The following is a 23,166-nucleotide window of genomic DNA, read 5'->3' on the forward strand; positions in this document are numbered from 1 at the left end:
TAAAATAGCACATAAGAAGGTCTATTTCATAACTCTCCACTTGGACAACCCTCTCATCTAGAGATTTCTCAATCCCGTCACACTGCAGAGCATTTTCTCCACATCCATACACTGTTCTTCCCTCCTCCCTTGCCCTCCAACATTGTCCTTCGAACAATGCAACCTCACTTCATTTTGACTTCTAGACCTGCAATACCGCAACATTCTCTTGAGAAAGTAACACACAGAAGAGTTAGAAAAAGGCATCTACCTAGAGATGAATGCTTAAAATACTTTTGAGCATTTACTGTACTAGTCCAACCAGATGATCACATTCAGAACCAGTGTAACTTGTTAACTAACGAGCAAGACTGATACTTGAATTCTAGATCAGAGACGTAATACACTTTCATTTAGATGATACATTTATTAAATTAGAATGAAAAACTTAATGTACTTTAGAGTGCAAGAAACACACTTGGATACTGGACCTCAATACAGAGAAACAATGTCTTCAGAATTATTACAGCAAAAAACATCCTCTGTACTGTATTACATATCAACCAAACAAGCAATAACATTTGTAAGGGGAAAAAACATTCAGTACCATCAGCAGATGCAAAGACAGTAGAGAAGAAAGTAGCAAGGATCTAGCTAGACAAAAAATTTTCCTACCTTTAGCAAGTTTAGGCTCTTGGCAGGACTTAAACTAGTACTAAGAGCACTAACTTTTAGCAGATGCCAGTCTTACACAGCTGGCTTTGTCTCCAAGCTGCTTGAAGCTGTTGTGCAGAAAAAAGCAGCATCAAACACAGTATTATCCCATTAGCATTTTGTCAAAAGCTACAATCATAATGAGTGACAATTTATTTGTTTTAAAATCAAGAAACAGACTTTCAGTTCCAATGCCTTCATTTCACAGACCCTAGAATAACTAAACACTCCCTGCCTTTTTTCATCTCCCTCCAATTCAAACCTGACAACAAACAGTTTGGCTGAGAGGATATGCATGCTGAAAAGCTGAGCAGGCTTATGATCAGTGTTTTGTTCCTTTTAAGGAGATAAAGTAGCACATCTTGACATAAGTGTTTCAGCTATAATGCTTAATTAAATCAAGACAAAAAAAATCCCTGGAACAATATTTAAGTATAGTGTAACACGCTGAAATCCACCTACTGGCCATACTGCTCCTACATATCCCATCTTCAACTCATACATCTATCCTGCTTTGCGTAACATTCACCTAGAACAAAACAAACAAACAAAAAATTCTAAGAACAGGAGCCTCCCTCAGAAGACCAGAGCCTAGTTTTGAACAAACCTGGCTAACCTAACATTTGCACTTACCCCTCCTGGTGGTTAGGATTGAAAGGTGTTTATTCTGTGCTTGAAATTGAGCTGTAATAGGATGCAGTACAATTTACCAGCTGTTAAGTTGAACCATGACCACTTGCTTTTATAAAAAGCTGTATTATGGATCCCAACGTTTTAATATAAAAATTTAAATATATACATTTTCCCTGAATTGTTCCATCCATAGCAATTCATGCTATCTGTGTAAAAGTTAGAGCAAGACTCTTCCTGGAGATATCCATCCAAGCATTAAATCCTTACAAAGTGTTACCCTTTTGGGTGACAATGTCACAAATCACTGTGCTATAAAGACCAAATGCCTCTACGCCTACCCAATCACAAAGTTTACCATGATTGTAGGGAAGGGGCAAGATTAGTTTCTTGATGAACACCCGTTTTACTTTAGAAAATAAGAATGTGGTGACTCCGTAACTAAAAGACACAGAAACTATAGCCTTGAATCTCATTATTGAAAAGCCAATTGGAGGATGCATAAAGACACTTATTCTTTCAATGGTAAATTTAAGATGGTAAGGAATTCATAGAACTTGTAAATCATACATTCTGAAAAGACAGCTTTAAAAGGTCAGAAACTGGGATGATTTTTGGTGCTGTATTTCAAAAGTTTCAGTATCACTTTTAATCATAAAAAAATAAATATTCATGCTCTACTGACAGTCCTACCCAAAGGCTTCTTGAATGTAGCTGGGGGCGGGGAATAAATTCAGCTTTTCAGCAGATCATAAAGAAAGTATTTTAAGCAGGGGACATGAAACAAAGAATGGGGAAAAATAGAATATGGGTCCCTTTTCCCTGTTCCAAACCTGGCTTTAATGTTCTCATGAATCACTCAAGAGTCTAGATTTCAAGTGTACATTCATTCCAACGCTTCAAAATATAAAGGTCTATGGCTATTGTAGAAAGTACTTGAAATTAAACATTAAAAAGATACAACAGCAACATTGCACATCACTGGAAAAATAAACTGGTGCATATTATTTAAAGTGCATTACTTTACCATCTACAAAAACAGACACTGCAGAAATTTATCCAACAGGTGTTACTGGTGCATACTGTAAGATTCTGCAGCTCCAAGATGAACAGTTATCTGAAAAAATAACACTAACAATAAATACAAGCAACCTCCAACCTCCTCTGAGGATCAGACTGCAACTCGGATATGTTAAATTTTCTCTCAAAGAATTTATTCCCATCTGCAACAAATAATAATGAATTTACTACAGCAACTGTAGTCTAACAAGTCACTGAGCAACTCATAATGCCATTCAAAGATTCCAAAGCTACTTTTCATGTTTCTTATTTCAGATTACAGGAAAAAACACAATAGTTTTTCCACTAATGTAACAGAATAATTTTGCTGAAATATGTGTAAAGAAAGAAGCCTTATAACCAGATCATAGATTTCTGCTTCTTTAATGTAAGACAACACCTTAAATAATTGTGTACGGCTTCAGTAATTTTCCAGGTATAAAAATCTTTCCTTCTGCACTTATCCTTTGAAATAGCCATGGGAGTGCAGAAGTAGTAGTTAAGAGTGCAATTAACTGTGGGAATACATTAGGGCTCAGTCCTGTTCTCTGCTACAGCAATACATACTGTATGAGTTAAAAGTTACCTGTTAAGGTTTTACAGATACATAACAATACTATATGGGAGGATAAAGCCCCAAATGCATGCCAGATAACATATTGCTTTGGTGCCCGATGACTAGATTGAGTAGATTATGCTCATTACAAATACTAACAGCGCAACCTAACAAATTTAGCTTATTAAATTAAAAATTTTCAATCAGAAATAGTTGAATATATCACAGCACTACAGGATAAGGAAAAGGTCTTTGTTTTAATTTCTGGCTGAAATAGGCTGCTTGATGAAACCTGAATACTTCCAACAAATCAGTTACATTTAAAGAGCTAACCCTCCATGGGGAAAAAAAATTCAATCTAACAAACAGTAGTAAATCCCGTACTGCATAGAGTTACTTTGTAAGAACAAGTTTATGAAAAGGGGGAGAGAAAGACAAAAAAAGCAGCATCACTCCCCACCCCATCAGAATATAGCCACACAGGGCACAGCTGATAGTAAAGATGCTTCAATGCTATATTGTAGCACATAAGCTAAACTGAGTATGTACAGATTGAGAAAGAAAGTGAAAAAGATCCAAATGTCCACTGAGAAAAAGGGTTTAATCTTTCACACAGGATGAGCTAACAGAAAGCTGCTGGGAAATTCTTCCTCTAGCTAAATCCCTGGCTTGGCAAGTAAAAATAAGTGGCATCAAGGACGGGGACTATGCAAGAAGTGGGGACCTATGATTCTTCAGCCATCTGAAGCAGGGAGTTGATAGCTGCATCCTTGTTGCCCCTCTGAGCTTCTAGCACTGAGCGGATTACTTCCCTGTCCATGTTGGGAAACATGTCCTGGATTGATTTCAGGTCCTCTTCGTTACACAGGTGCTGAGGGTTGACTGCAGGAGGTGGTATTGCCACTGGTACCATGCCTGGATTACAGACTGCAGGCATCCCTGCAGGCAAAAAACAGAAGAAAAAAACCCAAAACATATGTGAGGGGGAGGGGAAATTAAAAAAAAAAAGTCAATGATTTTGAAGAAGAAAGCAGCTCATGACTCACCCCAACCCCATTTCTTCAGCACTTTATTTTTTTAACATGTACACGGCAGCGGGGGTGGGGGGGTGGAGCGGAAGATTGTGGAAATTATACCTAGACTGTTACAATCAGAATACATCTTTCTGGAACAGGTTCTCTGCCCAAGTTATGTTCCAGAAGTGGTATTGGTCCACAGTAATTCAAAGATCTTTATGTGTAGCAATAACCAATCAAGAAATCACTACTAAAGATGTATTAGTTAAAATTTTTCTTTACACACAATACTTTAACACCAGCCTTAATATGAGATTTTACTTCCCATTTAATATAATTAGATCCTTCTGCAACCTGTTGGAGTCAGAAAGACTGTATTAGTCACTTTCCCTCAATTGATTTTAAAAAATGTGATGCACCCTACCTAAGTCCTCCCTCCATTAGGGGATGATTCATCACTTATTTTTATCTGTTCTTCAACTTTTCAAAATAGCTATTAAACCACAAGAGGACTTTTATTGTACCAGAATATCATACAACAGGAAGAATCCATAGCAAATAACATTTTCAAAATGGAGCTGACAAAAGTGATATACACAGACCACACCACTCTTACCCACATACTCAAACACCTATAATTTCTAAGGTATGAATGAGCTTTCCCTACATAACCATGTCACCTCCTCCTAAAGTTTACCTAGTTAGTTGTTTTAAATCAGCTCATTCTAATCTCCATTTAATTAGCTTATGCAATAGGGAAAACAGTTAACTTCAGAACTGTTTTTTTAAAAAAACCCCATCTGTTATCCTCCAGGACTCTGAAAGCAAGACTAATTAAACAATAGGTTACATGCTACATTTGGTAAAAACATCCAAAACACAAGACTGGAAATAAATGTTCTCTTACCTGCATTTTCATACTAATCATATTAACAATTAGTGTTAAGCTCTAAAATTATGATCTGAGGCTCCCACTCCATAAGAAAAAAAAACAAAAAACCACAACATTCCTTCCTAAGAAGGACAAAAATCAAACACTAAATCAAGCACATCCATACTGATCAATGCTCTCTAATTTTTATTTTAAAATTCCCCTTGTAATCATCTTAAGTTTTATTAGAAGCAAAAAAAGGAACATAGATGCTTCAAGTCTAATGTACAGGCTACATCTATTTTTAAAGGTTTATCCTGACAACTAAAGAAACATCCCTCTCATCTCTTCCACAACAGCCTAAACTTTAGCTCTAGAGCTTCTTATGCCATTTGGACCACAGTCCCTGGAATTCTGGCTGGTACTGTGTGTTTGAACATGTGGCAAACCAGACCACGTGTGCACCCTGGAGGCAAACCACTGCACAGTCCTCACCTACACTGCAAATGCACTTTACACAATAATCACATCCAACAGCATTTCAGATTGCCTTTTCTATAGCTTCAACAAGCCTCAATTCCTCACACTTCCCACAAGCGATCTAGGCATTTACAAGAGGTGAACAAAGACGCACGGCCTAAAAAATAAAGTTGCAAACTACCTGAAAGAACTGAGCAATAGAAGTAATGTTTTACTTCTAACACAAGCTTCCTAATACTCTTCAGTAATTCACCAGCACCCTAAGATCATCCAGTTATCAGCCTAAATTGTGTAGGAACTGTGCATATGAGAAGTCAGTTTAAAATGTTAATCCAAATAAAACACGAGGCTCACTTATCGAGCACTACTGCATTCTACAGCTTACCAATAAAATTTGAGTGTCATATCAGTGTCAAAAAAAATCAAGACCAGAACACAGTTTTTCTTACTGCTTTCATCGAAACAAGATAATTATGACGCCAGATATCTGCACAAGCAGTATTCAAGAAGTATTTTCAATCTAAATATTCTGTTTTAGAGACAAGAAATTTCTTGATAGTATTGCTTTTCAAAATCAATTTTCTCAGCTTACAGCTCTAGAATTAGTTTATGCAGTCTACAATGACACTGTATAGAAACGGAAGTTAGGATCACAGTGATTTTTAATAAGTATTTCCATGATAAATGCTTACTCTTCAGGAAACTCAACGCTCAAGCTATACAAATACCAATTTAAAGAGTACCTTGATTTTTTGCTTTCTTCCACACCCAGGCTAAAAGCATCCATAACTTCTGATTTACAAAACAGTAATCAAGACTTAAGCACAAACTTAAAGAACTATGCACTAAAATTTGGCAAATATACATATATTTATACACAGTCATTAGAGAAAGTTATAATAAGCATCAAAATGATCCATGTTCAGTAAAAAGCTGCTTTACTTATTAAGAACCTCATTTTACTAACAGGTAAAAACTGAAACTAAACCACTAAGAATCCACTACAAATGGAATTGCACACTCCCGTGTTGCTCTCAGATATTAGGTAAGTGTTATACATCAGAAGAATGGAGCACTGTTTTCCAATTCAGTGACATGACAATGGCAAACATGCTGGCAGAAGCTGTGACATTCCAATACATGAAATGAGTACATACAATAGCAAGTCAATTGCTAGGAGCAGCAATGGAAGCATCAAAGCTGTATTAACAGGGCAAACTACTAACTGCACACAAGGCATTACACACTTTAATTTTCTTATTTAGTCAAGTACCCTATATACTTAATTTCTTAACTCATTCTATCCTACGCACAGACGCTTTCAGAGTAAATTCAGGAACCCTCTCAGCACAAATTCTTTCATTTAAAGGAAGAAATCAGTGTCAACTTTTCTAAAAATACAAATAGGTCTTAATGATATTTGCTTCCAAAAAAACTTCATGCATGCAGTCATCTCAAGTTTTATAAAATGTTGCTACTTTGCAAACTACTAGAGAAGTGAAGCATATGGACCCAGAGAAAAATTCTGCAATTACACTGCTCTGAATAAACCAAATATGTCACAACGACCACATCAGTTTTATATACAGCATCTTTCCAAAATTCAGAGCATCAAGAAATTACATTTTATTTCAAAAGAAGTAATTCTAGAATTTTCTGAAAATACTTGATTGAAAGGCTGAGCCATTTTTTGTGATGACCAAAGTCTGAATGATACGAAGTAATACATGGTCTTCAAAGTGACCTGTTTCTGCACTGTCCACATGCTTCATAATCCTCAGTTATTTTAGAATCACAGAATGATTAGAATTGGAAGGACCTTAAAGGTCATCTAGTCCCATCCCCTGCCATGGGGAGAGACACCTCCCACTAGACCAGGTTGCTCAAAGCCCCATCCAACCTGGCCTTGAACACTTCCAAGGATGGGGCAGACACTACTTCTCTGAGCAACCTGTTCCAGTGTCTCACTACCCTCACAGTAAAGAATTTCTTCCTAATATCTAATCTAAATCTACTCTCGTTCAGTTTAAAACTGTTATCCCTTGTCCTATCACTATCATCCTATCACTAAAAGGCCAATGTTTTTATCAAAGTTAAGGATGTCGCAGGATCTTTGCACATTCAAAATCAAAGGTCTCATAGTCAAATAAGTCTAATTGAAGGAAAATTGATTTCCTGTAACATAATTTGCCTTTAGAGTTCAAGTCAGATACAGAAGTTGACACGGATCTAAACCAAATGTTCGTGAAAGATACACAGCGATGAAAAAAGTGTTATCTTTTTGAAAAAAGGCTTGTTTGAAGATTAACAGAAGGCAGTTGGCAGGCTGTCTTCTCTGTCATTGCAGAATGGAGTTCTTTGCTTTTGAGTTTACAGAAAGTCATAACATTACCTGCTCCTCCCCAAACCTTGCAGTAGAACAACTGCAAGACTGAGGTTTCTCTTCTAGGAAACCAGTACTATCACCTAGGACACCTCACTGTCGTATGACGATTTGAGAATACTAATATCGCATTTTATCCATCAACACCACTAACACCAATTACTTTAGTCATTACAGCTTGAAGCTGTGCAGATGCCTTTAAAGACTTTCCTACAGGTTAGAGGGGCTTTCACAATTTACAGGAGATGCATTAAATTGTTCTATTGTGACATCCAAGTGGCAATACCTTGTGATACAGTCAGCTGTAACAAATAAAGCTCAGTTTAGATGAGTTCATGCAAAGACTCTTGAGTCAATGAGCATGGGAGTGAGAAAAGAGCTTGGAAACTTACCGAGAGCAAAGTACTCAAGCCCTAAAGATAGGTGAAAATGAAGGGGCAAGGGAAAAGGAATAAGACATCGGAAAGAAACATTAATCTATTTTTAAAAGGAAATGAACCATTTAGCTTCTAAAGGTGAAAGTTGGATAAACTGAGGCAATTGGGTAAAACTTAAACTACCTAATATCAAAACCTAAATGCTGCTAGGATTCAGTCTCCCAACTAATTTGCTTCAGAAGTCTGAACAAGTTTCCTAAATGTGCTGCTTTTACATAAGTAACAATTATAGGAAGTGTTTTTAAAGTAAGTAAGCCACCATGTGTTTGCAGCTAGGATTACATTTTATAGCCCAGAAAGGACAACGTAGATCCATGGTTTTCTGAACAAATACCAACAACATCACGTGCTAACCCATGAAACTCAATACAGACACCTAAAGGAGTAACGTACAAATACACACAACTTTACATTGATGAAAAATGATATTCTGGACTCTGACAGAGCCTTGAAACACATGGTTTTAACCTACTTTATACACAGGTGTTTATAAGCTAAGTACAAATATATTTCCTATTTATCCCACAAATACTTAACTAATAAGAAATATAGCTTGCTTCATTTAACTAACTTCTTTTAGCTTACTTGTTGATACACTAACAAGATCAGCTTCGAGTGTAAGCAACCAGCATACTACAAAATTCTACAGCCTAAATTAAGTAATCTTTAGAAAAAGAAATGGGAAGAGATGGTAGATAAACTCAACTTTTAGAAGAGCAACAGGATTGACAAGTTCAAATTTTCCCAAAGGCAATCCATAGACATCATCTATGGCAACTATGGTTTGTAGCAACTAGTGACACTGTCCAAAGTTTTTAATTTTTAAGACTTCTGAAATGAATTAACAAGGTGCAAGAATACTTTATGGCCATTTCTGCTTTCGTCACAGCTCTGTAACATCTACCATCAAGCGTAGGGGAAAAATAGCATTACTTGTGTTAGCATTTCAAGCTTCATCTGCTTACCACAGTGACTAACTGCTTGCTACTACTATTCACTTCTGTATGATAGAGATACATGTGAGAGGAATTAGTTGCTTCAACCTTAATTAGAAGGTTAGTTATGTATATTAAGTTTTGAACAGAAATTTTCTCCTCCAGAAAAGATAAGCTTGGCCTTCGTGACACAGCTAAATTTGACTTAGCACCATATCTCTTTAAAGCGCAGCTATTTTGGACAGTTAAATAACTGTTAAATTGTCTGGATAAGCATTTTAGTCCGCCCACTAAATTCCATCATAGATAAGACTTAGATTCTAACAGCCTTGCCCAACAGCAGAATGTCCTCCATTTCAGATGCAATAAACTATTCAGCGCTGCTCTTCCATTCTTCTGAAGGCAACAAATAGAACTTGCTTATTGACTACAGTCATTTAGCTGGATAGGTAAAAAACCTGAACTAAGAAGATGGGAAGAAGGTAAACATATTCCTGTGGAACATACTGATGTCCTACCAGTCTCAAAAAGAGAGAAAACCCTGTACAGTATTCCAAGGAAAGTGTACCAACAGTTTCCCTAGACGATACAATCAATTCAGGTGGGCAGCGAAGGCCGGTAGTTTGCATGCACCTTTCTGAAGGAGTTTACAGAATCCAGGAGGAGCATCTAGTTCAGTATATAGAAAACGTTCTGACAATACTCCATGTCTTCCAAGATGCACTATTGGTTGCTTTTATAATTTGAAATTACTTTTATTAAGCCATACAACTGAATGTATGAAACAGTAGATGTCACTTTCAGAGTCCAAACCTAACCATCCACCTAACTATTATGAGTGGGTCACTGATTAGTGACTAGGCAAAAGTTTTAAAACTCAGTGCTTTGAGAAATTCTGATGGTCCCCACAGAAATTCTAGAACAGCAAACACACAGCACAATACTATTAAAAAAAAACCCCACAAACCTCAAAAATATACAAAAATCTAAATACATCAAAGGTGGCTGGTAATAAGTTTGGCATTTATAACATCAAGGAAGCATATTTAAGCCTTCACAGAACAAAAGAAAAGTTCAAATCATGGGGTGGGACTTTAAAAATATAAGTCATAGAATCAGGAAGAATTTTAATACAGAAAATTATCATAGCATTAATTAAAAGAAATATGCTGGATCTTTGCAGAAGGGCAATGCTCCAACACACAGATCAAGAAAGTTTTTACACAAAGGCAAATTCTTATATGCTAAAATGTCAGGCATTACTATCACTTACTAAGTATTAGTTATTAAATCTACTTGGACAAGTGAAGAAATAAGTATTACTGAAAATATTGTCACGATAAATACATATTTTACTGAACATCAAGGTCTGAATATCAAGATACACCACTGTACTTGTTTTTCAACTTTCAAGGTCTAGCATCAGTTTTATCTGTTCAGTTCTACGTCTAGTTTCAACTACACTGGAAACCAATCTCTTCTTCACTTCTACTGTTCGTACTCTGACTTGCATAGCAATTTTGTAATACGAATATTCTCATTTTGATCTGTTCAAGAAATTCTATAGCACCTTCTAATACGTTGCTATATGTACCACCCCAGCTATTGTTTTTCTTTTAACTACACACAAGGTAACTATGTTTGAAGTTCACTAACTGCTTTAGTATACAGGGATGCAAGAACCTACAAGCAAAAATAGATATGGCATCTATTCAAACACAGAAAGCTACACAGAAGTCTGGCTGACACAATGGAATCACACTTCAGGATGCACTCAAAAGTTGAAACTAATTCAAGGGCAAAGCAAGGAAGACTTAAATCCTGAGAATTAAGCTATAGAGATAACAGCACTTCAGTAGAAGAAAACTGCATATTCTTAGAGAATAAAAGTATGTAACCAAACTTTTCCATGTTTTGCTCTAACTTAACTCTATAAAAATGAAACAAGAGGTACAACTCGTTAAGTTATACATCCAGTCTTCTGTTGAGGAGCTTTGTTTTTACAGAGAGTGAAATTTTAAATTCAATCAGGAATGAGTCTTTAAAAAAAAAATTAAAAATTTGTTGTGTCAGCCCTTAGCACTGCAATTACATCCCACATGCTCTATTACTCATTCATACAACTGTACGTAATGAAATTCAAAATATGTAAATTTATATCCTATTTTCCCTAAAAAACACACACATATTACTGAATAAATGTCCATACAACAAACTGGAGCTTTTAAGAGCTTGAAGTGAACCACACAAAAAAATCCCCAACTTTACTTATCAGTTATCTAAGGAGGACAAATTCATGCTTATTTACATACTTCAGGCTTTTTATTTTTGATAGAAAAATTACAAAACCTAAGTTAACACATCTTTCTACAGAACTCCAAAACTTACTTCGCACAGACTAAGAGAACTGACAATACCTGCTTTACCTCTTCTTGATGTATTTACATAACTATCTCAGAGCTCCCTAACATTTTTCATTCACTTAGCTACACGCTTCACGTGCTGTGTAGCACGTTTCCAACAAAGCATCTTCAAAGACTACAGAAGAGTCAATCCCTTTACAGGCTATTTAAGCTGCAATTCGGACAGCACAAGTCATTTGGTGCAATTTCTGATGCCTGAAGAGTTTCACACCTGGTTTGCCACCATTTAAATAAGCACACATTATATTAGCGTGCAGTCTGATAGATTTTAGACATAAGTCTAAAATAAACACTCAAGAAGAGAAGCCTTCAAGCTACTTGTTCCAACTTGATAATCATTTTAGTCCATTTAATCAAATTTGCGCATCTTCCTTCAACAGGGTACAAAGCTGAAAGCAGACCTACGCTTAATTTGCTCAACACTTCTCCTACTGAGAATGTATCATAGGAAAAGTGGTCACAGACAAAATCATTTATAGCTTCCTTTGCATTCAAAAAAACATGAAAAACTTGGTAGTTATTTCTGCAAAACCCTTCATCTGGAAGTTTTAAGGGTCTTCAAGGAGAGAAAACATACCTGCTATAGGCACATATCCAACTCCTTGCTGATATACAGTGGGCATCAGGACCACTGGCTGGGGCTGCATCATCATGGCAGCTGGCAAAGACTTGACACAAAGTGCACAGATTAGAACTACTCAAGAAATAGAAAAAAACTAAACCAGCATTTAAAACAGTATATGCAAAAAAATCATCATGTTGTACATCCATATTCAGTATTACAATATGACTATACTAAGTGCTAACCTATATTAAGCAAAATCTCTGGCAAATTAACTGAACTATCATCCTTTTAAATGACAATTTATTTGGCTGTAAATCAATATAAACACGTTGTATCAAACTAGCCTTTTGCAACAGTTTGATAAAGTTTGAGACTGAAATTTTGTTACTGAAACAAACTATTTTAAAATATAGGTTTAATCAGCTTTCATGCCTTATTCTTGTGAAATGAATATACAACATACTCATTGAAAATTAAAACTTTGAGCAAGCGTACATTTTATTAGAAGTAGTATACTGCTCCTAAAAGCAAGTTTTAGTTCAAATCAATTGGTTTTTTTACGTAAATCAGTACTTTAAACACAACATCAATTTAACACTTTTATTACCGCAATTCCTGTTCAGTTTGATCCTGGAAAATATTAGAAGAGGCAGATGCTATGTACAGTACATTCATGGGCAGACAGTTTTAAAGGTTAATCACAAACTCATTTCTCCTAGAGCTAATGGAATAACTGTTCACACATGGGGCAGAATGTGGATTTCAAAACAGCAGGGCACATCTCTTCCCAGGTGTGCACACAAAAGCAACTCAGAACTTTTGATCATGTACAAGGGTAGCAGGAAGCATTCAGCATAGCACATGTTACACATGCTATCCAACACCATCTTATGACAAAGGTGACAGATGAGACAGCAGTCCATGAGCTGCTAAATGGACCAGTGTAAGTCAGCAGTTCATGACCAGGATCACCAAATGAACAAGAATGGAAGTAAAAAACAAAGTCATCAGAAACAGCCTATCCAAGAGATATTCAAACTATCCAAGAAAGACCCGAGACAGAAGAGAGTTCCCATTATTTTTGCTTTTAAATTTACAAGACTTTCTAAAGGTTTACGGGGAAAAAATAAGTTATTGTTAGATTCTATGAAGCTTTTTAAAATAATAATTATTTTTATTATTAAATTAGAAATAACAATGGACCATTGACTGAGGATTTTTTTAATGCTTCTATTAGCACAAGAATAAGCTGAATTTTTGTAATTGCAAAACCAGATAAATAAATACCCATTTACCACCTCACCAAAAAGTATTTTCTGCCTTTACTAATACTTTTGACTGCTAATCTCCAAGTTAAGTATAATTATTTTAAATACTAACACACACAGTCACAGGTGTGGTACAATGGAACTATTTCTACTTCAACCTAAAATATCTCTCCTCCCACTGCCCAAGAAGCTTCTCTCCCTTCCTCGTCCCAACCCAAACTTGGCTTACCGTGTATGACATAACCAGATTAATCATCCCTTCCTTGTCATCACCCTGCCTTCCACTCAGGCTATACCATTCATCCTCCACGTTTCCTTGTTTCAGAGACTCGGGAATTGTAATGTGTGTCCAAGCAATGCGGTCATCCATTGAAAAGGCCCGCTGGAATATAATTAAAAAAATATTATCAAGTTAATTATCCTGAAAAAAAAATTAAAATTATTTTTTACTAACACTTCCTTCAGTTCTTTGCTATTTAATTTTGCCAATTTTATTTTTAAAGTTATTTCTTTTGAAATTACTGAAGTGTCAATAAATATTTTGGCCATCTCTCTTCCAACAAGGATGAATGATGCTTTAAGTGGGATTATAGGTTGACAGCATATATTTAATAATAATAAACTGAAAACCTGAAGCAGAACACATCTATCTAGAAATACAACATACTAATATCAGCATAGACTGTGAATCTAGCGACTTCATATCAGAAGCCATAAAATTACTGTAAACAGCTTCTGTTTACACTACTACGACAGGCTGTGAACTCCAGTAATTCAAGAACAGATACAAGTACTGATCTGCCATCCATGCTGCATCAACAGAACAGACAGTTCAAGCAATCAACTAAGCCCACAAAATGGCATCCAAAAGCCTCACTTGTGTAATGACCACACAGCTGATGCAGTGACAAGTTTTACTGCACATAGGAAGAGAGGCAGCAAAAAAAGGCAAACCACAGGCTTTAGTTTCAGTTGTAGCCTCCTATTTTAAAGGCCAGGCTGGATGGGGCTTTGAGTAACCTGGTCTAGTGGAAGGTGTTCCTGCCCAGGGCAGGAGGGCTGGAAGTAGATGATTCTCAAGGTCCCTTCCAACTCTAACCATTCTATGGTTCTAAATTGTTCAAGAAGGAATGTTTGTGCTACGTCAAAGTCAATATTCTGAACTGGAACAGCTGAGATGCAGACACATATTCCCTGCTGCCAACATCACAATATCTAGAACAACATTCTAGAATTTAAGGTAGTACTCATCTAGAAATGCTTTGCAGAGCAGACTACCTACCAGAGCTGTTAATTAGACTGATTCAATTTCTAAGAAAACTAAATTATTCAGAGGTTAGGTATTTATTACCACTGTGTCTAAGTGAAGCACAGACAAGTGCCTACATGCCCACTTGGAATGAAATTCAGGTAAGGATAGATTAAGTTATAGTTCTGCTAATAAAACCTAGCGACTACACAGCCTTTGTTTGACAGTTTTAGCATTTCTGAGCTTAGGAAAGTTTCCAAGCTCCTCCTAGGTTAGAATAATACTGAAGAATTTCTGAGTAAAACAGCATTGTATAAACAAGCTATTTTTAATAGTATAGAATATAAGGCTGCAGGGTATTTTGACAGCGAAGAGAAGCTTTAACACCACTCATATATTTTGCTTCTCCTCCTTTGCAGGGAGCCCTGCTAATGCCCCTTATCAGCTACCGAAGGAAAAGTAACAGCTCTGACATTTTTGGGGAAGAGTGAAGCCTTATGCTTTGCTGCTCTTGGGATTCCGAAAATTTTTCATTATCTCCCAGAGAGCATAGCTAAGAAACAGCCATTGGTAACTCAATCCTTTTTTGCAAAATTCCACCCAATCCTCAGTCCAACCAGGAGATGGGGAAAGGCTGAAAAAACAGTAGTTCTGACCTCATCAAATATCTCTAGATAAAAGGAGTCCACACCCGGGGGAACAGTGCACTGAATAACTTTGTTCCAGCGGGGGTTCTTAGCTCCATTATGTGCTGTTGGAGTTTCATACACAGCATAACCCAGCCGTATTCGACAATATGGATCCATGCGGGTCATTCCATAGTTCTTTGCCAGTTTTGCCTGGAAAGAAAAGAAAGCCTGTAAGTGTACAATATTTACATTAACTTGAGAAGTTAATTATTATTCACAAAGAGAATCAGGTATTAAACAATGGACTAGATTCAATTATGAGGTAGACAAAAAGAAAAAAAAAAAGACAGCATTAAAACACAGAGCAGTCAATAACACCATTAAATGTCTGGGAGACCTTGAAAAGGGAACCTCTTTTTAACCTGTCTGTTGTAGAAAACACACATCTTCTCCATAGCTAAAATAAGTCACTCCGTACCAAACCAAAAGATACATCATTACAAGGAAATAGTAATAAGTTCAATTTTTGCCTAGGTATCTCCTCTCCAATATACAATCATAAACTTAAGGTGATAGACAGCCTGTCCTCTTCCACTGAAGTACTTTTAAATGATGAAATACAGAAACCCAGTAGCTTCAAGAATATCACACAATACAAAAGCATAAACTGCAAAAGCAGTTCAACTAAGGCAAAAATCTGGTAGATCATACTTTTCGAAATGATTAAAAAACTTAATTCAGACTGTGCATTTGATGTTACTTAATTCGGTGGGCATCTTAAGATCTACATTACTATAAAAACAGATGCTGTACAGAATCAGAAGATATCCAACATACTTGTTCTGTAACATCAGAGGAATAGAATGAATGAAGTTGTTGAAGACAATGCTGGGTACTGTTGCATAGCTATGCCAAAGCAGAAATCAGACTTTTTGGAAGAGCTGTTTCTCTGACCTGTACGAAGAAGCCCATAGTTCTTTTTACAGTAAGACAAGTGACAAAATATGGTGCCTAGGATGCCTCCCACCTACTAGAATAGTTGAGACCTGCATAAGATTTACTCACAATGGCTGCAGCTCTGGCCTGCTTCAGGGCACACGCTGGTTCAGTAATTCATACAATACAGCTAGAGAAAAATGTCTCAAACTGTTCCTTGTAAAAGTGGACTAACAACTAAAGCAGGAAAGTTAGCACCTAAATTATGCATTCTCCAGACTCTGAAGTCCTCATACTAAGCAGCTTATCATACAACATCACCAAAAGGAACAAGTGCATATAAATTGCCTCTCTAGTAATTTAATAGGGCTCAATCAACTGTGCTTAGACAAACTCACCACCATTCCTACGTATCTGCAAGGGAAAAAAAGCAGTAAATTACCTTCTCAAAAACATTTTCTGATCTTCCACCAGTTTATTAGTAACAGAATTAAGGCAAGCTGCTCTGTATACTTTATCAACCCTTATTTAAATACAAAATACTTCAACTAGTGTTTCATGTTCCCCAGGTTAATTGTGCCAAGTCTCCTATCCAGAATGCCACATGCCTCAATATGCATCCAAGATTCCCACAGCACTCTTGCATAAACTCTCAGACAGGCACAGAAGACTATCTCTTGAGACACCGCAGGGTTGTGCTGCCATTCAGAAGGACCTTGACAGACTGGAGAGGTGCGCAGACAGGAATCTGAAAGTTCAACAAATGAAACCGTTCTGCCCCTGAGGAAGAATAACCACAGGCACCACTACAGACTGTGGGCCAACTGGTTGGAGAGCAGCTTTGCAGAGAAGGACCTGGGGGTCTTGGTGGATACCAAGTTGGAAATAAGCCAGCAATGTACTCTTGCAGCAAAGACACTGCATTAGGAAAACCATCACACCTATTGCCATAAAATTATGTAGTAGAAAGACCTAAAATGGGTTCCACTCAGAATTTTAAAAGCTCTTACTGCCTCCGCATACACTATTTAGCCTTGAGGAAAAAAAAGAAAAATAATAAATCTATCAGTATAAAAGTACCATGAAAGGCACAAAACATTTTATCTTCCTTTGGCTTGAAACACTGAGTTTCCAGACCAAATTCTTTCTGCTTTTCCACCGTGATAAAATTAGAGTAACTTCACTTGAAATGTTGGGATTATTCTGGTGTAACACCTGAGTCCATGCAACAGTAATCACAGTTCCTAACATCTTACTACAGAGTGAATTTGAAACATGAATCTATTGTGTTAAAGAGTGACAGGTCCTTATATTTTTTTGTTTTAGTATTCCATGTAGCAAAATAAATAAATCAAAAGCTTGCATAGTTTCTACTTCAACTGAAACATTATCTTTTGTCCTTAAGAGAAGTTTTTTTGTCATTTGGTGTAAGTCTAGAGTACGGTAAATAACAACATTGAAATCTCTGTCATGATATCAACAGAATCACTCAAGATTTATGTATGTACTCTTAGCTCTGGAAAAAATTATACTAAAGCTTCTACCACTATGCTCTAAAAGTAGTAACAATTTTCTGCTGTTCAAAGTTGCAGAAGAAGCTTCCAATCTTATACTTTCTGAACACAGATTAGTAAACTCCTCACAACTAGAAAGAGGGCTGCAACTGAATGCAATGAATGAGTTCAAGTGTTTAGACCTTAGAAGTAATAAATTTTGAAACAGCATTACCCCCAGTTTTCAAAGTAAGGATACTGGCTGTGAAGGAGCAAGCTAACCAATGAAAGAAACAGAAAGGAATGATCACTGCCTCTTTTCCTGAGAGACCCTATATAGGTTTACTCCCCAATAAGGACCTCATCATGGAAGCTGTAACCGTATGCGTACTGCTCCAGGCTTGGTGCTAAATATCTCTATGTATGTTTTTAGAGAATGACTTGAAAACAGCACTTGTAAAAGATGGGGTGTGTTAAGTTAATATGAAGGACATCTGGTATGCCAATGTAGATAAACAGAATTGTGTTAAGACAGACAACTTTTAAAACCTGAAATCTTATGCATAATGAATGCAGGAATACAGAACTGCCAAGTGATAAAAGAAAGGATAATAAGGGAAAAGAGGAAGCAGAAAATAAAGTGCTAGGACTATACACTTGTGATTAGTAAGAAAACCCTCTGGAAGCACCAGGAAAAACAGCACCAGGAAATGGGGATGGAACAGAGCAGTCACTTAACGGAAAACATATAAGGCAACTGCAGTTCCCTACAATATTCTGAAAATTGCTAATGCCTTCTGATATTAAGTGCTTCACCGGAAGCCTTCTTATTAAAAGTTTTCAGAGAAAACTGTTCACTGTGAAAAAAAAACACTCATGAGTTTATTTGATTATGTGCTATAATAGCATGTTTTACAGGAAATTGCTGCAGCATGCGTCATGGAGCTATGAAGCATGAAAGTGGAAAAAAATGCTGATGTACAGAAACATGAAGCTACAAAAACTTTAAAAATTCCTCATTCCATCTATACAAGTAATTTAGTAACTCAAATTCCAACACAAAATCTTTTTGTGGCCACCAATCAAAAAATACTAACTGTATTAATAATTACAGTTACTTAATTGTACAAAGATGGTACTATTTATACCTGTACTACAGTAATGCTGAGTCTGCCAACTGTACCCATTGGGCCTCCATACTGTAGCTGCTGAGCTGCCTGGGCATCCAGCTGGATTTGCTGTTGCTGCTGCGTTGGGGTAATGCGAAGAAAATCTTGAGGAAGCTCACCAACGTATACCTTAAAAATGAAAAGAAAAACATTCTAACTTAAGTCTCCCACTTTCATAATGAAAAAGACAGAAGAATATAAATCAAAGAAAAGCTTAGCAAAAACATTCAGCAGAATTTAGTCTTGACAGCATGAACAAAGAACTAATTCAATGACAAAACTGCCAACTCGTAGACTTACTTTCAAAAACACTGATTTCCAACATAAGCCTCTGAAAGATAGTAGAGTATACAGAGCCAAGGCTGCTCTGCAACTAAACATTTAAGTAGTCCATATAAAAGTCAGAGCTACCAAGTTATATATTCCATTCACATATGACATCTGATGGCACCCAGCTCTTTCACTTCTTCACTCATGTTGCTTCCAGTCATTCCCATGACAAGACACAGCACCCTGCTCTCATTTGAGTCACTTTCACAGTCACCTTCAAGATGGATCATAAAGACAATGTCTCCTATGAACCAAATCCTTCAACACAACTAAGAATCCTTCAACATCACAAAGATCATAGAACCGTTAGAGTTGGAAGGGACCTTAAAGATCATCTAGTTTCAACCCCACTGCCGCGAGCAGGGACATCTTCCACTAGACAACGTTGCTCAAAGCCTCATCCAGCCTGGCCTCGAACACCTCCAGGGATGGGGCATCCACTACTTCCCTGGGCAACCTGTTCCAGTGTCTCACCACCCTCACAGTAAAGAATTTCTTCCTAACATCTAATCTAAATCTACCCTCTTTTCAGTTTAAAACCATTAGCCCTTGTCCTATCACTACACTCCCTCATGAAGAGTCCCTTTCCGCCTTTCCTGTAGCCCCCTTTTACATACTGAAAGGCTGCAATAAGATCTCCCTGGAGCCTTCTCTTTTCAAGGCTGAACAACCCGCAACTCTCTCAGCCTGTCTTCACAGGAGAGGTGCTCCAGCCCTCTCATCATCTTCATGGCCCTCCTCTGGATTCACTCCAACAGGTCCATGTCCTTCTTATGTTGGGGGCCCCAGAGCTGGACACAGTACTCCAGGTGGGGTCTCACCAGAGCAGAGTAGAGGGGCAGAATCACTTCCCTCAACCTGCTGGCCACACTTCTTTTGATGCAGCCCAATATGTGGTTTTCTTTCTGGGCTGCAAGCGCACATTGCCAGCTCATGTCCAGCTTTTCATCCACCAGCACCCACAAGTCCTTCTCCTCAGAGCTTCTCTCAATTCAGTCTCCACCCAGCCTGTATTTATGCTTGGGATTGCCCTGACCCAGGTGCAGCACCTTGCATTTGACCTTGTTGAACTTCATGAGGTTCACACAGGCCCACTTCTTGAGCTTTTCCAGGTCCCTCTGCATGGCATCCCTTCCTTCCAGCATGTTGACTGCACCACACAGCTTGCTGTCATCTGCAAACTTGCTGAGGGTGCACTAAATCCCACTGTCCATGTTGCCAACACAGGTTAAACAGCACCAGTCCCAGTACTGACCCCTGAGGAACACCACTCATCACTGCTTATCACTTGGATATCGAGCTGTTGATCACAACTCTGAGTGCAACAATCCAAAGATGCCCTAATGCTTTTCCAGTGTTAAGCATGGCTGGCCTGCAACTAACCATGGGAACAATCTGGGGACAAAAATCCCACCATACTCAAAACAATAATGGAGAAAGAACCATGACGAAAAATTCAAAGAAAAATCTTAGAGGAACTCAGCCACACGTGCCAATATGAATCAGCAGTCATCATGTATTTTCTATTAGCTTTATGGTAAAAGAAAAAAAAGTTTCTACCTATTACCTGTCAATTCTATATTCTATTATTGTCAATTCAACAACTCAGGTTGTTTCTAGGTTTTAAATGCTAAGCAAACATTATCAATAACACATTTAGAGAGGTAGTCACATTAAAATAACAAGCATGCTATAAAAATACATTTTAAAAGGCAAATAGAGTTGCATAGAAAATTTATAATTAAGCTGTACTCATTTCTGTTGTCTACAGAGTTGCTTACATATTTAATACAGGACTGTCCACCGCATCGAGACAAAAGACAGTACAATTTCTTATGTTGCTATCCCAGGCAAGATTATTCATTTGTATCTGGCAGATGCATGCCTACAGAACATATTTCAAGACATTAACAGGCCTCTAGGACATAGCTTTTGAAGATTAGACAGCACTTACATGCCAAGATTGCATCTTGGAGATAGCAATAGTCATACAAAGTGTGATTTGGCAAGAGCTGCAATTTCTGTCTAGAGACTCAGGATCCTGGCAACAGTAGGTGCTACGTGCCAGAAAGAAAGTTATCAAAAAGCTAAGGAGGAAGTACTGGATGCCTGCTGCTAGGCTATTGGGAGGGAGGGAAAAAAAAAAAAAAAAAAAAAAAGGCAATCGGTTTTGCTTACAAGCATCTTAAAATTTTATGATTAAGACCTTTAGTAGCTTAAGTTTTAAAAAGGGTTGGTAGGGTGGAAATAGTGGTGGCAATGGAGAAGACTAACCTAAAAGATAACGCTAATATTAAAAGAAAGCTTATTTAAGTTAGGCTGCAAATTAGACAAGGTCTTGTAACAGCCTTTTCATTAGAATGAATGTTATAAAAAAGGAGCTAGTTTTAAAATAAAACATAATCCATTTAGGAAAGATTTGAAATGGCACAAGAATTAGCAAGGCAATGGCATTTACAACATAGCAGGTCCCCTCCAACCCTTGACCACCAGGAAGTTTCAAATCTGGTGTTATTAGCATCGCTAAGAATAGACATCATAAAAATTTACCAGAGTCAGAAGTAGTGGCTGCAGCCCTGAAATTACATGGACACTGGAAATCTTAATTCATTTACAAGTGAGAAGTCTAATAGTATCTTTCACTTCTATTTTATTTAAATCACCCAAATACTTCTCCAAAATAAAATATATAAACTAGTCTCTGGACTGAGGTCCAAAACAGACATACAAAATCTGTAAGGGAGACCAAAGTTTTCTTACAGCATCTAAGCAGATTTTAGGTCATTCCATTATCTCACACAAAGCTACAGTCTTACCCTGGAACTGCAAAGCAGACATACACAGAAACTGAAAACCACTAGTGTAACTAAATTCTCAGAAGATCAGAGTGGTAAACCCCTCCCCAAAAGGAAGGGTGGGGAACAGGAGATGCACATGCTCCCATCCTAAATGCATAGTTCTGACTGAGAGGTGGTACACAAGTCCTGGTGATATACTCACTAAAATATGTAGGAGAGATGCTTATTGAGGAAAATACACTATTCGTTCTTATGCTAAATATCAGTTGATTCCATATTGATGGAGACAAATCAGTAGCGTGCAGTCTTTTTATCTGTAGGAAAACAGGCTAATTTACATCTTCCTCAAAGCATTAAAAGCAAGCCACCTCCAAACCTGATTCAAAAATACAGAGTGACATACCCAGAGTTCAACCACAGTTTTTGTTTTTTAAGGAAGGAGAACATAAGTGACAAGCTTGTATCACTACACCCACTTTACAACAACTAACTCAACACCCACTTTACAACAAAAGCACTTCCCACTACTACAACAACATTTAAGGAAGAATGGAAAGATCCCACTCTGCCATTACATGTAGAACAAGAAATTAATTCCATTTAATATTTGAATTTTACTAGAACTCACTTCTCAAGCAAGACCGCAATGACAGTGCTATGATAGAACTACACTTTGGAAGACAAACGTTCAGCAGGCGTTCATAAAAATGAGTCTGCCTTGTAATTAATTCCTAATGAACTTTGACAGCATTGCACATCAAAAATATTAATTATCTAGAAACAGAGTAATATTGCCCCTCCTAACTCCTAAAACCCCCCTAGAGCTAGTTTTGAGGATCTTCAAAGCAAAACACTGCACAAACAAAAACTGCATCTCAACTTCTTCAAATTGAAGGTGGTGTGAACATCATCATCTATCAGCCGGCCTGGCTAACCAGGGAGGTCCCAGTTGACCGGAGGTTAGCAAATGTAACACCTATCTACAACAAGGGCAGGAAGGAGGAGGATCCAGGGAACTACAGGCCTGTCAGTCTGACCTCAGTGCCAGGGAAGGTTATGGCGCAGATCATCTTGAGTGCCATCACACAGCACGTACAGGACAACCAGGTGATCAGGCCCAGTCAGCATGGGTTTAGGAAAGGCAGTCCTGCTTCACTAACCTGATAGGGAAAGGCTGTGGATGTTTACCTGGACTAAAAAAAAGCCTTTGACACCATTTCCCACACCATTCTCCCAGAGAAACTGG

General features: G+C 37.4%; 1 protein-coding gene across 8 annotated transcripts in view; it reads right to left on the reverse strand.

Moving 5' to 3' along the window:
- Window positions 1-381: 381 nt before the first annotated feature.
- TOLLIP (toll interacting protein) overlaps window positions 382-23,166 on the reverse strand; it is a 30,438-nt gene continuing 7,653 nt past the window's right edge. For 4 of the 8 annotated variants that reach the window (XM_074585652.1, XM_074585654.1, XM_074585655.1 and 1 more), the window contains 6 exons: window positions 18,772-18,921; window positions 15,222-15,404; window positions 13,546-13,698; window positions 12,061-12,151; window positions 8,081-8,101; window positions 382-3,877 (listed from right to left, as the gene is read on the reverse strand). In XM_074585652.1, coding sequence (XP_074441753.1) covers window positions 3,663-3,877; window positions 8,081-8,101; window positions 12,061-12,151; window positions 13,546-13,698; window positions 15,222-15,404; window positions 18,772-18,921 — 813 coding nt within the window. In that variant the 3' untranslated portion in view covers window positions 382-3,662. The remainder of the gene's footprint in view (window positions 3,878-8,080; window positions 8,102-12,060; window positions 12,152-13,545; window positions 13,699-15,221; window positions 15,405-18,771; window positions 18,922-23,166) is intronic. The other 4 variants (XM_074585653.1, XM_074585660.1, XM_074585658.1 and 1 more) reach the window with 1 other exon arrangement.

This window comes from Larus michahellis, chromosome 4 (assembly GCF_964199755.1).
Source record: "Larus michahellis chromosome 4, bLarMic1.1, whole genome shotgun sequence".
NCBI classification, from domain to species: Eukaryota; Metazoa; Chordata; class Aves; order Charadriiformes; family Laridae; genus Larus; species Larus michahellis.